The sequence below is a fragment of the Rhincodon typus genome, chromosome 5 (genome assembly GCF_021869965.1).
Source record: "Rhincodon typus isolate 14 chromosome 5, sRhiTyp1.1, whole genome shotgun sequence".
NCBI classification, from domain to species: Eukaryota; Metazoa; Chordata; class Chondrichthyes; order Orectolobiformes; family Rhincodontidae; genus Rhincodon; species Rhincodon typus.
In genome coordinates, this window is record NC_063336.1 from 106,537,139 (window position 1) to 106,552,659 (window position 15,521).

The 15,521-nt window shown below is 39.7% G+C and overlaps 1 protein-coding gene across 2 annotated transcripts; it reads left to right on the plus strand.

The window, feature by feature from the left end:
- The first annotated feature begins 2,086 nt into the window (after positions 1 to 2,086).
- On the plus strand, positions 2,087 to 14,790 carry trib2 (tribbles pseudokinase 2). 2 transcript variants are annotated; one of them, XM_020531864.2, is made up of 3 exons: positions 2,087 to 3,587; positions 3,993 to 4,285; positions 11,692 to 14,790. In XM_020531864.2, the coding sequence occupies exons 1-3, from the start codon at positions 3,315 to 3,317 to the stop codon at positions 12,164 to 12,166; spliced, it is 1,041 nt and encodes a 346-aa protein (XP_020387453.2). In that variant the 5' UTR covers positions 2,087 to 3,314; the 3' UTR covers positions 12,167 to 14,790. The 2 variants fall into 2 exon arrangements, with proteins under 2 accessions (XP_020387453.2, XP_048453394.1); XM_048597437.1 differs by having other exon boundaries at positions 2,087 to 3,352.
- Positions 14,791 to 15,521: the final 731 nt, after the last annotated feature.

Genomic DNA, 15,521 nt, shown 5'->3' on the forward strand with positions numbered 1-15,521 from the left:
TGCAAAAGAGATTCACCAGGATGTTGCCTGAGCTGGAGCAATTCAGCTGTGAAGAGAGACGACATAGTTTAGGTGTGCTTTCCTTAGAGAAAGCGGAGGAAGGATCTGGTTGAGATCTTGAGAGACATCAATAGGGAGAAACTTAGGACGGGTGTCAATAAACATGGGCCACAGTTATAGTAAGGAGCACGAGTTTTAGGGGGGATTTGAGTGATTTTCTTCGCAATGAGATGGTTGTGCATATATGGAACTCTCTGTGTAAAAGTGTATTAGAGTCAGGAATCCTCAAGACATTTAAGAACTATTTGGATGAACATTTGAAATGCCATAGCACACAAGGTCACAGGTCAACCACTTGAAAACAGGATTGGAATCAATGGTCATTACAGACATGATGGCTAAGAGGCCTGTTTCCCAGAGGTAAAACTCAATGATAGATTTCAAGGCTACTGAGGCTGATGGAACAGACTGATATGTGACAGATGGAATTTCCAGAGGAGTGGAACCTTTTACTGGATGGGTAAGTTATAAATAGATACCCCACTGACATAGCAATATAGACAATGGAAGATACAATATATTGGCAGATCTCAAATTAATGGAAAGAGACCAGAAGAAGCATCAACAAACTGTACAGCAATTTCAGAATACGCAGAAGACACCATATATTACATCCTATTTTAGGAAGGGTGCTATTCTCAACACACTAAATAACTCATATAAATATTGCTGCTGGACACCCTCGAATTCAATCTTAGCGATATAGTCGATGGCTACAGTACACAACTAAACATTAAAATACACATTCATTCTTTTGTTCTGAAGAAGTGTCACTGGACCCAAAACATTGACTGCTTTCTCTCCACGATGCTGCTGAGTTTTGCCAGCAATTTCTGTTTCTAATTTCCAGCATCCACAGTTCTTTGGTCCTTTTTCTATTAATCATTTGTGGCACGTTTCCGTTGCTGGCTGGCCAGTATTTATTGACTGTCCCTAGTTGCCCTTGAGGTGGTGCTCAGCTGCCTTCTTGAACTGCTGCAGTCCACCTGACCCCACAATGCCATTAGGGAAAGACTTCCAGTATTTTGACCCAGGGACAGTAAGGGACGGTGGTATATTTCCAAGTCAGGATGGTGAGTGGTTTGGAGGGGAGCCTGAAGGTGGTAGTGTTCCCACCTATCTGCTGCACTTGTCCTTGTGAATGGAAGTCATTGTGAGTTTGGAAGGTGCTGTCTGACGATCTTCGGTGGATTTCTGCAGTGCATCTTGTAGAGAGTACACACTGAGCGTCGGTGGTGGAGGGAGTGGATGCTTTTGGACTTTTTTTGAGAAATGCACGCAATACTTTTAATAAACTGTATGAATGGGTGGTGTTGGTGGGGGGTGGAGGTAAGAGATTTATTGCATGTACCTGGAACTCTTAAAACATATGTGGGGGAATATGCTGCAACTGCATGACTATGGGAAGGAGGGGAGAGACCCAATAGAAAGAATGCTGTTGCCTGTGGCTTTCTTCTTGCTGCCTGCATTCCTCGGTGTATTGCGCAAGCTTGCCCTCAGCATTCACCTCCTCTATGAATAACTATGAATAAAGAGACGCAGCTGCTGGGGATCAGGTTGCGAGCCGGCTCGCCCAACCCTCCGAAATCCCTCCGCCGCTCCATTGAATACCAGAGTGGAGAGAAAATAGCCCCCACCACCACCAATCGTAGCCCCGGCCGTTTTGCAAATAATAATAATAATTTTTTTAAAAAAAAAAGCAAAAGCACGGGGAGAGCATCCTGGCTTTGCACCAGCACCCTCGAGGCCGTGCTGCCGGAAAAGCCCTGGCGTTGGAGGGGTATGAAGCTCTCACTGCCCCCCCTCCAAACCAAAGAGCAACAAACAAAAAAAACTCCTTACACACGGCGCGGAGGGATATCACCTACTTTCCCAAGTAACCTGATCGGCAGCGGTGACGTAAGGGCATTGATTGACAGCCCGGGCGGCCAATGGGCTGTGGGTCCCCGGGTGATTGACAGCTCTGGGGATCCGGGAAGCGGGCCATTGACTTATCAGGGTTAGTGTGAAGCGCAGTGGACCGCAGTTAGCGATTGCATTGAATGGGACTCACTGGGGCTGTTGCTACTGCCGCCGCCGCCGCCGCTGACATTACTCAGATTGCAGCCACGTAAGTAATACACAGGCAGTGGAAAAGAAAGAAGGAGAAAAGAAAAGAATCATGTCTTATGTCGGCTGTTGCTGAAAGGGATCGGCCCCGATCTACCGGGCATCCTTTTATCTAGTGCAAAAAAAAAATAATTTGCAGATTTTTTTTCTTTGTTTCTTTCCGGGACGTTTTGTTTTTGCAAAAACAAAAATCCCCCCCCCAAAGAAAAACAAAACAAAAACAACGTTCTGCATCCCAAGGTCGTCATCTCAACAACTGTGCAGTTGCAAAGGCATCTGGAGTTTATCAGACTCGTCGCTGTTGCTTGGAAGCATTAAGACTGTTCGGTGGGAACACGATACGATTGATCTCTTTTGTCCTTGACTTTTTCTTTTATTATATACGCACACTGATAGGTGCTTGCCAATATTGGAAAGTACTCGCCAGCCAAAGACTTTATTCTCTCTGTCTCTCTCTTTCATGAGTGCGTACGTGCAAAATAAATCTCCTTGAAAGTTGCACTTGGACGTTGCAAAGCAGATGACGAGAGGGTGAATGCCGTACTCTTGTTTGATGATAGTTTGAGGCTATTTTGTTTCAGCTGCATAAGAGGGAGAAAGACGGCTACAGAGGGGATCGGACGCCACCTAGAGTCGGAGGCTGAGGAGCTGAGTGGGTTCCCCTGTCGGTCGCCACCTGGTTGGCTTGTGTGTGTAAGCGCCTCGGCCACACTCACTCATTCACTCGCTGGGGCGAATACCCTTCCGTAACCACAGGAACAAAACGTTTTGTGAACTGGCACTCCACTTTCCACTTCGACAAAAATCAGGGCTCTGATTGCATTGGGCTGTTCGCTCTCTAAAAGCTGCATTTGTATGACCTACCCGAACCATCTATGCAAAAGACAAAAGCTGTAGCAATAAACACACAGTCTGCATTATTCTTACAAATGGTGCTCGTTTTAAAATAACGAACTCATTTTGCCGCTACTGGAGGAACACACAAAAAAAAGAACAGCTGGACCTACAAGTCTAGACCAAAGTGCAAGAGACGCTTCTACAGTTTGTGGATTTTTTTGTTCAAATCCTTTCTAAACTACTGTCAACAAACGTGGACGCTTGTCAGTAAAATCTTTTGTTTAAAGAGGACCACTATTTACAGCCACATGAACATACAGAGATCCAGTCCAATCAGCATTGTAAGGTATGGTCGATCGAGGCATAAGAGTCATCACGAATATGAAGAATTATCTTGTGTGAGGACTAGTGACTGCAGCCAAAGTTTCAGCCCGAACCTAGGCTCACCCAGCCCACCTGAAACCCCTAACTCTTCTCATTGCATTTCTCAAATCGGACAGTATCTGTTGTTGGAGCCTTTAGAGGGTGACCACGTTCTTGGGGCTGTGCATTTGCATAGCGGCGAGGAGCTTGTTTGTAAGGTAAAAAAAACCACACACACACCATTACCCAGTGAAACAGCATTCAATTCAGAATCAATGACGTGTGCGCACAGTGTAACATATAATACACTAGAGGCAAATGAATGAAAGTACAGTCTTTTGTTAACGAGACGTTAGAATTAAAAAAACTTGAGCAGTTGAATCCATTGAAGCTTTATGAAGTTCATACAGTAATCCCCTTTTAGAAGGGGATATTAACTTCTAAGCTGCACCATAAGGATTAGAAATGAATGGGCCATTGTATTTGAACTGTTTTTTAGCCATAGAATCTGTGGTTTAATGTTAGGCAGTGAATATACTGGGTCCCCTTTAGCTCTAATCTGTATTGCTACTAATTAGAATAGCAGGAAAGGATGTCAAATTTCACTGTTTTTGTTTCCACAGGTATTCGATATTAGCCGATATCAAGAAACATTAGCACCTTATTTTTATCTGTCTGCGCACGAGAGCATCAACCAGATAACCGAAATTTTGCTGGGAGAGCAACGATCATATGTTTTCTTTGAAAAGAGTCATGGGGATATGCATTCATTTGTTCGCACTTGCAAAAGGCTCAAGGAGGACGAGGCAGCCAGATTGTTTTACCAGATAACGTCTGCTGTAGCGCACTGCCATGACAATGGTGTGGTCCTGCGAGATCTCAAACTAAGAAAATTTGTATTTAAAGACGAGGAACGGTAGGTTTAGCAACTAGTCCATCAAATATAACGCAAAAGGTTCTGACATAGTGGCCCAGGAATGCAGTAAGCTCTGCATAAAATAACTATGCATTTTTCCTTTAAACTGCTACACTCCAATGATCTGTTTTGTCAATGACGTTATATGAACTGGTAAATAAAGTAACTGGTTATGATGCTGTTGGTTTCTGTTTAGATAGAGGCTTCGGAGTCTGAAATCTCTCCCATAACCAAATATCCTACAACTTATTTTAAAGTTGACTTATCCTTTTTGTCCTGTGAGTGGGTCTCATTAGATTTCTATCAAATGAGCAGGATTTGTTCAATTGAATGTTAGATTCTTTTATTCTTCGGGGCTGGGGAGGAGGTAAGTAATCAATAGTGATATGGAATTATTTATTGCATCAGCTCCCACCCCAGCTGCCTCAAATGTGAAAGAACACCGTAGTTTCAGCTCTGTGCTCCCTGGCCCTTAGCATGTTGGTCAGGTTAGGGACCATCACAACCACTGACGTTGCTGACATGGAAGGGCTGCTGTGTTACAAGATTCTGTGTTCTTCCCACGTAGTGAACCCGAGGTCAGAAACTGTCTTGCAGAGTACAGTAACGGAAGGAGTCTGCCTTTATAGCTTTAACAGATTTGGTGCAGAAGAACCGATCGGGTTAACCACGTGCTTCTGTAGTGCCAGTGAACTGGATTTCAGGTTTGATATCACCCATTCCCGAACCTGGGCTAAATATCTGCCCACTTTGAAAATAAAATAGTTTAATTGAACATGTGTCCGCTGTTGTCCTTGTTCCCTTTAAACAGTCTGTAGCATCCAGTACAGTAAGGCATTGCCTGTATGTTGTATCTGATTAGTGAGTTACCTATGTCTCCCATGAATTATACAAATGTGGAGCCACTTACTTGTGTATTGAAGAGTGGTGTTTGGATTCGTTTGGGGAGATTTGGGTGAGCTTACAAAATGTATATTGCTGAAAATGAGCAACAGTGTAACTACAGTGAATACTGGTAGTTGGAATACATGTGTGGGAAGAGCAGTGCGTTTCAACTGGGAAGGTCGCAATGTATTGTAAATGAGGAATGGGATGCCCCCATTGTACATTTCAGCACTTGTGTGTGCACTGATCCATGTGTGTACAGTGTAGCCTCAGGACCACTGCAAGAGCCATCACTTTAACGTTAACTCCACTCCGCACTGCCGGAGAAAGAGCTGCTCGTTTGCAATATACAGTGGTGTCGTGCTTTCGACGGACACGTCTTATGTTGCAAATTGCATGTTTTGTTTTTCAAAGTTGCCTCGATAAGATCGGTATGGGGATAATCTGGCTTGTTGTGTGCACTTTGAAAACAGCTCCTGCACGTCGTGGTTCCTCGGCCTGCAGTCTGCAGCTCGCTGCCAAAGCGGACAGTTGCTCTGTGCAGCTGCTAACCTAGAAACTGCAGCATTGCATTTAGCTCTTTTGAGATGTGGGCTGAGTGAGGTGAGGCTTACCCGAGTGGCAGGTTCCCCAAGTCTCTATGGCGACAGAAGCGTGTTTCCGGCGGGTTGCTCAGTGGTCTCATTCACACAGCAGTGGGAAGGCATTGACACACACGTAGTTTCCTCTCTGCTACCTAGACAGCTGTTTAGCAACAATCTGGAGAGGTTTATTTTGCTTTTTTGTTTTGCAAAACAAAAATTGTCATTGCTTTCTCCACGTGCCCTTTGAAGACTGCCTGAGTGGAAGCTACAAGTGATTGACTTTGACCTAATTTATGGATAAGGTAACACGGGTTTGCTCCCAGTGTCATCAAACAAAGGTTCACTTTTTTTTAAATGGAGCTCAGCTAATAGAGAATTGAATCATACAATGAAAGTACTCTTTTATCTTGTTACCAAACGATCAAACACTCCAATCCCTGTGGTGCACACGGTTCATAGGAAGACTTTGTATACTGGCAGGTGCTGCATACCCTTATCCACAGCCATCTAGGTCTGGACAAGATGAGAAAAACAGGAGACCAGAGTGACTCAGACTGTGAATGTGGAAGGGGAAGTTGCCTCGTTATAGTTACTTTAACTGCTGCAGCCAATAAAAGTTTTAAGCTTCAGTTGAAAACCCATCCAACAGGTTTCAAATTAATCATGTTGAACCAGAAAAATTACAAAAATGGTTTTTAATAAATCCAAATTTGAGAGCGAGTTCCCTTTTTAAATTATGCCACCTTGGTAGGATGTTTCTGTTTTGCACTAATCTTTTGTCAGTGGTCAGTTGGAAATTCCTGTTCTAAAAAGCACTTATCACCTAATATTTGATAACCTACATTGTTAATGTACTGCAAATCCTACTCTATAAATGGGTGCATGAGAACAAATATATTACAAGTAACATACATTGCTGGCTAATGTCTGCACAAGTGTTTTAGTGTTCGCTAATCCCTCATTTGAATGGGAAATGGAAATTGGTGGCAAAGCTCACTATTTGCTGGTTCTTTGTTTATATTGGTTAAAAGGGGTATTGTTCCTACGTGCAGGTATCGTACTGAGGTTCAGATTTGTTTCTGGTGTGAGCTGATAATTTACTTTGTGTGCAACAAATTAACTAATCATTTGCTTGCATAATAAATTAGTCATTATTTCAATTAATGGTTTGTTAGGTCACTTGAGACGTTAAATTAGCTTGTGGAATCTAGTGTTGAAAGTGAAATCTGTATGGATAATACTTCTGGATGTGAAAAATTTTCTTTTGTCAGAATGAAAATTTCAAAAAAGCATTCAAATTGCTTAATATGTCAAGCACAGGAAATATTGTATTAATTCTATATATCTTAAAAAAACACAAGCTCCCAGCGGTAAAATATGAATCAGGGTAATTTGGCTGTCTCAGTTCAAAAATGTTTCTTGCTCTGGTTACAGTACAGTCCCTGTTTACTTTGGTAATTCAGATATCCATGGTTACATTTTGCTGTAAGCTTTTATTAGTTAAATGTCTGTCCCGTTGCATTGCTTTTTCTGTAATTTTTAAATGACTGTCATGGGAAAATCTTTTCACATAAGCTGGCTGACCAAAAGTTTTCAGAATTCTTTTTGTGATATGTTGCCACAGAATGGAACTGGTTAAAATGAGTGTGGGAATCTTTCTAACCAGAGCCATGAGAAATATTCCTGAATGAATGAATGAATGAATGAATGAATGAATGAATGAAGTATTCCTTTCTAGGGCTTGAACCAATTCACCAAACTTTATACCGTGTACCTTTTTTTAAAATTTTTTTTAAGCATTGATATCTAGAAAAAATGTACTTTTTTAGATTTTGTGAATGAAGTATCAGATTAACAACAATCATAGTGTGAATCAAAGTAAAATATTCAAAACTATAATGCAGTATAGGTTGACAATGGTGTATTCTGAGCATTAAGTTGTCACTAATTATAGATTTGGCCATCACTAGGTATGTGATATATATGTGGAAATAGTGTGCTAATTGTTAATTCATTGGGGTATCTTGCATCTTTGATTATTTGACACATCCTGAATTGTGTTGCCTTGCGACAACAATGTAGATGGTGCTGAATTTCTAGTAGCTGGGAGCAGGTGATTCTCTAGATGGTGTAGTGCCTATTCGTGGTGTACTTAAGTGACTCTCACCTACCTCTGCCTAGTCTTAGGCTGGATAAGATGTGTCAACAGAGGATGTCTCCAAATTCTGGCATAGTTATATGGTAATCAGTATTATCTTCCCTAGTTGCGTTGCTGCAAGCTGAAGTCATTTTCTAGAAATTCAGTGTTAATCTTGAAGTTTAAAAATAAAATAATGAATGTTGCGGTTATTAAAACCATTTTTCCAAATATCAATGTCTAATCCCTGCTGACTGCAACAGCTTTTTTGAAAACTGGATTTCAAAGCTTCAGTAAGCTTCAAACATTCGTGTTTGGTGTTATGCTAATTGTACTTCACTTTTCTTTTAAAAATGTTTGTCAATGAATTGCCCCCATTAGCTGGTATGATCTAGATTGCAGAAGTTTCTGAACTGCTTCAGTGCAATAGTTTAAGGTTTCTTTTTATATATTGAAGGGGTGATGGGTAACTATACTGTTTCTCAGCCAACCCCGTTTTGAGCAGCAGTAACGGGCTTTAAGTTGTATTTGAAAATTCTGAGAATAGACTTACTTCCCTGACAGTTAAGGCTTCATTTTGCACCGTTTGGGTGTCTCCTGAATAGATGTTCCATTTTTTTTTGCCAAGACTACTTCACTGCTCTGTAAGTGACCAATTTTCTAACTTATTTTGTTCCTCTTCAACTTTTGAGTGTGGTGATTCATTTTGATTTAGTTTCTGGTGCTTTGCAACTTTGGTCACTGAGCAAGGTGCTGTTTCTGCATGACTCTAAATGATGGAGTCAATGAGGAATATTATAATAACCCGGATCCCGCTTCCACACATGCACTTTTTTCCAACAGTGACCCTGGAATACTGATCCTGTGGGCCTTTTACTTTGTCCTTTTTCTCCGTAGAAAATCCAGCTTGATGATGTTAATTTCTGAATTAATCTGTTGGAGACCAGAGGTTGAACATCTGGAAACGGAACGCTTCATGCATGGGCATGTAGCTGTATTCCACGGTTACGATATGATCTCTGAAAGACTGAAGCTGTGATAAACACGTGTAATTTTATAAAATAGCAGAGTTTGTTTTTAATGGTTAAAAATATTTAACCTGAGGCAGAATTCATTAAGCCTTCCTCCCACTTGTCCATTGCTGTGCAAGAGCTGAATGTGCATTTAACCAGGGTACTAGCTGAGCTATAATGATTTCCAAATGAAGTGTTGCAACAAGGAGCAGACTGCGTTCAGATAACAAAATAAATTGTCACATTCCTTTCCAAGTTGTGCAATTGCAATTTTATTTTATTTAGTTGTGTAGTGGTGTTTTGAATTATATGATTGAATAATGCTTTGTTTATTTGTAACACTTTGTACTTGCAGAGAGCTGTCATTAATGTGGGAGTCTGCTCCATTCAGAGTAGATTGCTGTTTGGGAGCAAATTACAGCAACATCTATTTTGTTAATATACTCTGCTTCAATAAGCAATCCCATTGTTAGCATTTATGCTCAGGCAATATTTCTATATTGTATTACTTTTTAAAAAACTCTTTATTGCATGGTTGTTTTTGGTATATCTTCTCTATGCTTTCCTTTGATTCATGTAAATTGGGCATGTGAGAGTGACAACAGAATGTGTCCATGCTTTAATATTCTAGGAACTGATATATCAAAGAGCTCATTCTGTGACAGCCGGTGCTTTGAATTTCATCCATAATCTCATGCACAGTATCACTATGGAAACAAACAAAGTTGGCACTCCAAAATGCATGAAATATTATTTTGAATATTTAAATGCTGTTCTTCAATGGTTCTGAACAAATTTTGTGTTGGCCTAGCATACACCATATCAGACGTTGTGGAACTTCCATTTTTTTTAATGGAACATGAAGTGATTTATTTTGATAGGAATAACATAGTAGAATTGTACCCTTTATTTTGAAAAGGAGATCTAGGAGCAAAGGTAGCTGGATGTTTTTTTGTTGCAGATATCATTTAAAGGTGGCAGGACAGACTGAGGCCTGTTGATAAAGCATATTGCATCTTTTGGTTTTATCATTAGGAGCATAGGTTCTTAGCTTTTGTACTATGTTAAACCTAGGTAAGTCTGTATTTTGGCCTCAACTAAAGGAAAGCATCCAGTTCTGAGCATCGTTTAGAAAGGATGTGAAGGCATTAGAAAGGATGCAGAACAGATTTATGAGAATGGTCCTAGGGATGAGGAATTTCAATTATGTTGGAAAAGTCAGGACTGAAGATCAGGTTGACATGACAGTGACGGAGGGTATTTAAAATCACGAGAGGCCTGAACAAAGTACATAGGAAGAAACTGTTCCTGTTGGCGGAAGGAACTGGTTTAAAATGCAGTAATTGACAGAAAAGAAATTGAGACGTGAGCCAAGCCTTTTTTAACAGAGTAAATGAATAGGGTCAGGAATGCACAGCCTAATGCTATAAATTATTGGAACCTTGCACAGTTAAAGGGGTGAAATACAGGAAATATTGAATTATAAACTGAAGCATCTGTATAATTCCATGAGTAACGAGGACATTTAATTTGTCTTTTGACTTTTTGATACCAAGTTTTGTACTTGTTAACTTTTGAGCTGAACTTGTAATACATGGAAGATTCTGTAGTAATCCATGTAAGGTAGTGTTCTCTTCAGAATTGATTATTTGCTTATGAATTTTGTTTAAATATTGAATTTTGTTCAAAGTTATGTTGTTATACCAGTGTTTTTCTTTGTGAAAATGAAAAGAGATAGGCTGTACCTGTTGGTATAACACTGCATAATTGTGTGGTGTGTTGTAAGCATTGAAAAACATTTTTTTGATCCATTTTCTTCTTTCTATTCCTGAGGCTGAATTTTGTGCTGGAGGGGAGGAGGAAGTCTGTGACTTATCTTGAAATTTGGAATTGGATATATCAGGAGCCAGAAGGAACATTTATTGTCACTGAATTTCCATTTCATGGCTTTTATGGTTAAAAGCCCTGTTGTTCAGCCCATAGCTTTTGAAAGTGGGATAGAACATAGAACATTACAGCGCAATACAGGCCCTTCGGCCCTCGACGTTGCGCCAACCTGTGAAACCAATCTGAAGCCCATCTAACCTAAACTATTCCATTATCATCCATATGTTTATCCAGTGACCATTTAAATGCCCTTAAAGTTGGCGAGTCTACTACTGTTGCAGGCAGGGCATTCCACGCCCTTACTACTCTCTGAGTAAAGAACCTACCTCTGACATCTGTCCTATATCTATCACCCCTCAATTTAATGCTATGTCCCCTTGTGCTAGCCACTACCATCCGAGGAAAAAGGCTCTCACTGTCCACCCTATCTAATCCTCTGATCATCTTATATGTCTCTATTAAGTCGCCTCTTAACCTTCTTCTCTCTAATGAAAACAGCCTCAAGTCCCTCAGCCTTTCCTCATAAGACCTTCCGTCCATACCAGGCATGGACAAATTTCAGTTCTCGCTACTCTAATAGTGGATGTCCCTTGGTCTTAGGACAGACTAGTATTGGTTTTTGATTCTTCCACTTCTATTTTACTAAAAGCTGTGTATATCTAGTCGACTATAAATTGGATAATGTCTGACAGTAGCTGTGTTAATGTGAAGTGCAGAAATATCAAGTCTAGCATATTCAGGATTTACTTTTTACACCCATTCATTACAGTGTGTAAATATTCCAGCCTATTGTTAAAGTCATTGGTAATTTTTGCAAAGTTTTGTGTATTGGCAGTTCCTTTGAATTTCAGAACACATTTGCTTGACAGGATGTGACTTTTTATTTTTTGCATTTTGTAGGACCCAAGTGAAGTTGGAAAGTTTGGAAGATGCATATATCTTGAATGGCGAAGTTGATGCACTCTCTGACAAGCATGGGTGTCCAGCTTATGTGAGCCCTGAGATCCTTAACACCAATGGCAGCTACTCTGGTAAGGCAGCTGATGTTTGGAGTCTTGGTGTAATGCTGTACACGATGCTGGTTGGACGGTATCCCTTCCATGATGTAGAACCAAGCTCACTCTTCAGCAAGATTCGGCGTGGCCAGTTTAACATTCCAGAAACTCTTTCCCCACGGGCTAAATGCCTTATTCGTAGCATTTTGCGTCGTGAGCCTTTGGAAAGGCTGACGTCCCGGGAAATCTTGGACCATCCCTGGTTTGCCTCTGATTTTGCAGCTTCTAGTTCCGGATATGGTGCTAATGATAAAGAAGTAGCTGATCAGTTGGTACCTGATGTGAATATGGATGTTGACTTGGACCCATTTTTTAACTGAGTTTGCTCACAGTTTGGGTGTTGTCGAGAAGATATTAACAGCTGGTACCCACCACGTGGAGTCCTTCCAGAACTGATAAATGGTACCTCGAATCGACCTAGCTTGGAAGCAAAAATGGTGCAGATGTACAGTGACTTAACGTGACTGAGAAGAGTGGGACGTTTAAGGGTTGACATGTAGCACAACAAACTGGGTGGTTCTGCTGTCAAGTTAGATTGATTTGGGAGGAAAAGGCAGTGTAAAATGTTGCAGCTTCTCATCTCATGGAGCCACGGAGAGGGCTGAATACTGCACACATAACCGTGCAGTTCATCACTCATTTTATGATGGTTACAAATCACAAATAGAAACTTAATTAGCCTTGACACAATGTAACACATTGGCATCGCACTGTTAATTATTTTCCTTCTCTCATTATTCAGGGAACGTACAATCCTATAAGAGTCTTCTAAATTTGTTTCCGATGTTTTAACATTTTATTCAATGTGTTTCATTAAAAAAAAAATTAGGTGCGCACACACCGACATAAAATGCGGGTGCTAAAGGAAATGCTTGTGTTTATATGTAGCTACTTTCATTATCTTGTGTAATTTTTTTCCTACTGAATAAACTAAATATTGTCAGAAGCAGAGCATTTTAGTGCTCTGTTCCCTAAGAGGGAATAACTCATCTGTTGCGTGTACAGTACTTCAGTGCAGGTTGGCAGGAGCTATTGAAATGAAATATCACGTAATTTCACTGGAAGGGAACCCCTTATTGGCAAACATTCAGGGTTTGAAATATATCTACTGGAACCATTGTACTAATACAAAGAAAATATGTGTTGACCAATATTACCATTAGTACAATCTTTGCAGGTTTGGTAGTGCGTTTATTTTGGACTTGAGTATTCTACAACAGTGTTAAGATATATTTTACATTTTACCCCCTTTGTTTTTCCCTGCTCATTGGTCCTGTCTCCATTGCTGCTAGGTAACAACAGCCATTGGTGCTGTAAATGGTATGGCAACTAAGTTTAAACTATCATTTCCCGGATTTTTTTTTTACTTCGTCTTCTTGAAACCAATTAAATTATTTCTTTTTTTTAAAAAAGTGTGTGCATTCTTGCTGAAACGGTAACAACAACATATACTGTCAGTGATATAAATATGCAGTAACAGCTTCTTGTTTTTGAAAGAAAGACTTTGTGAATACATCTAGCTACTTTCAGCTCTGATCTGTTGAGTTGGCGAACAAGTAAACTTTGCAATATTTGTGCGCTTGTATATTTAATCAAACCAACACAGGACTTTTTACATGTGTAAGACTTAAACAACATACTTGCATAAATGGTAAGCACTCTTAATTAAGTAATATTGCAATATAAATGAGCTTTGAGCTAGCACACAACTGACCGACAAAATGGTTAGTTCTGTTTTGAAGTTCTGTTTCATGGCTTGGACTAGTCAGTCTGTTCCTGACAATGCAGTTTTTTTAAAATAAAATATACCTTTTGCATTTAAATTAACTGGCCTGAAAATAACAGGAACAAGTGGCAATTGTTCCTATTTTTTTTCTTAGTACTTTCGAAAATTGTGCTTCCACCAGGCACCTACCTAGTGTCTGAAAAGATTTTTGGTGCCTGGACTGACCGACCATGAATATCTGCCATTGTTTTGAACCCACTTGTTTTGTAGGTTCCCTTTTATATTGACCTTGGTGTAGTTTAATTGCATGCATAAAGCACTAGTTGTTCATTTGCACAACTTCCTTTTGAATTAGTTGTGAAGGCATTATGCATCTAGATTAAACTCGGTTTTCTGGTTCAGCAAAGTAATTTGAATAATAGTTTAGTAATTGTCTCATGGTTTTATTGCCCTTGATTAAATAAAGCATAAATGTGACTTTTTAATGAAGAATTCTATTCAATACAAGCACATTTTATGGATTCTATTTGTAAAATGATTGAGCACAGACAAATCTGGGTACAGTGTGTATCTCAAACCCTGAATAAGTTATAGCTTTTAATTTTAACTTGTCAAATTACTTTCTCTGCTTTCAAGTTGCTATGTATTAGAAATTTCTTACCTTGCATACCTTTTTTTTTCCTGTGTTGTCTCCAGTACTTTGATTGTTTGATTACTGCCTGTACCAGTTCTGTGAAATGGTCATGTTCTTGGGTAGGTATATGTGGACTCTGTAGTACGTATCTTGTTAACTTGAATTTGTGCTTTTATAGTCTGTTGCATGTACGTACAGCTACTTGACCTATTTGGCTTATGGATGCTATTGCCTGCGTTTCAGGAGAGCTTATATATGCCAATTCAGAACACAAAAAAGAGGATGGTTAGTTAAAAGTTCTCATGGGGTGGGTGGGGTGGGGATGTGAGGAAAGCTGCAGCTGATCTGCCAAGTTTTAATTTAAAATTTCTCAAAAATCACGAAAAAAAAGGGAGTGAATTTATATTCACTCTGTGGATGGTGCTATGTTGAGAAGGACTACTTGTCTTTTGTTTCAATGTAAAGTGGAAGGGGAACAGAGGAGACTGCATGGTGGGTTTTACTGCCTCTGGTGTTTGTATTGTATTTGGTTTGATGTTTTGTCCTAATCTTCTCCTTCAGTAAATAAATTGTGAATTGCACAACTAACTGCTGCTATTCTTTCTAAACTACCATACACATGATTTTACTCTCTTGTGACTAAAATGTGGAAATCCTCCAACCAATTTGAATGGTTCCAACTCTTTTGATTTGGGGTGAGTAAAAAAGGCATACTGAGTGTTAAATATTTCTTTTTAAAGTAACAGTGGTATGTTTGGGCAAAAGCAGTACACAAATGGCCATTCAATTTTTGTGGTGTTACTTTTAGAGACTTCTGAAGACTTTCGTTTTTTATATTTGTTAATCTATATCAGTTCATTCATGCTGAAGTTTGTGTCAAGATTGCTGTGGGAAAATTGGCTACTGTGTCTCCTATTACTGCAATAGTGAAACAACAACAGAAATTGCTGGAGAAATTCAGCAAATCTGACAGCGACTATAGAGAGAAAACAGTCAATAGTTGTGAAATACACCATGTAAGTAAACCTTTGTAAATTTCAAGTAGACCCAGGTCTTGAATTGCACCAACTGTGTCAGTGTTGTTTCTTTCCCATTTTGTCTTATTCGACTGCTCCAAAACAGAGTTTTCTCCAGTACAATCAATTATTTGTGTCTGGTTTTTGAAGGCACTTTTTAAGTTGCCAAACAGGCTATTTTTTATCCTGATATACTCCTTGCATAGTAATATGTATTTGAAATGTCTTCCTTTTGGAATTTGTTACTTCTGAAGTCTAAAGCTTAGAATTCCTGATCAAGCCAGCATCAGTACCCAATA

Bases quoted from the DNA above. Each gene is read 5' to 3' on its own strand.
- trib2 (XM_020531864.2), top strand. From the start codon at position 3,315: ATGAACATACAGAGATCCAGTCCAATCAGCATTGTAAGGTATGGTCGA. The intron at 3,588-3,992 runs GTAAAAAAAACC...TTGTTTCCACAG, and splicing joins GCGAGGAGCTTGTTTGTAAG to GTATTCGATATTAGCCGATA. The intron at 4,286-11,691 runs GTAGGTTTAGCA...TGCATTTTGTAG, and splicing joins GTATTTAAAGACGAGGAACG to GACCCAAGTGAAGTTGGAAA.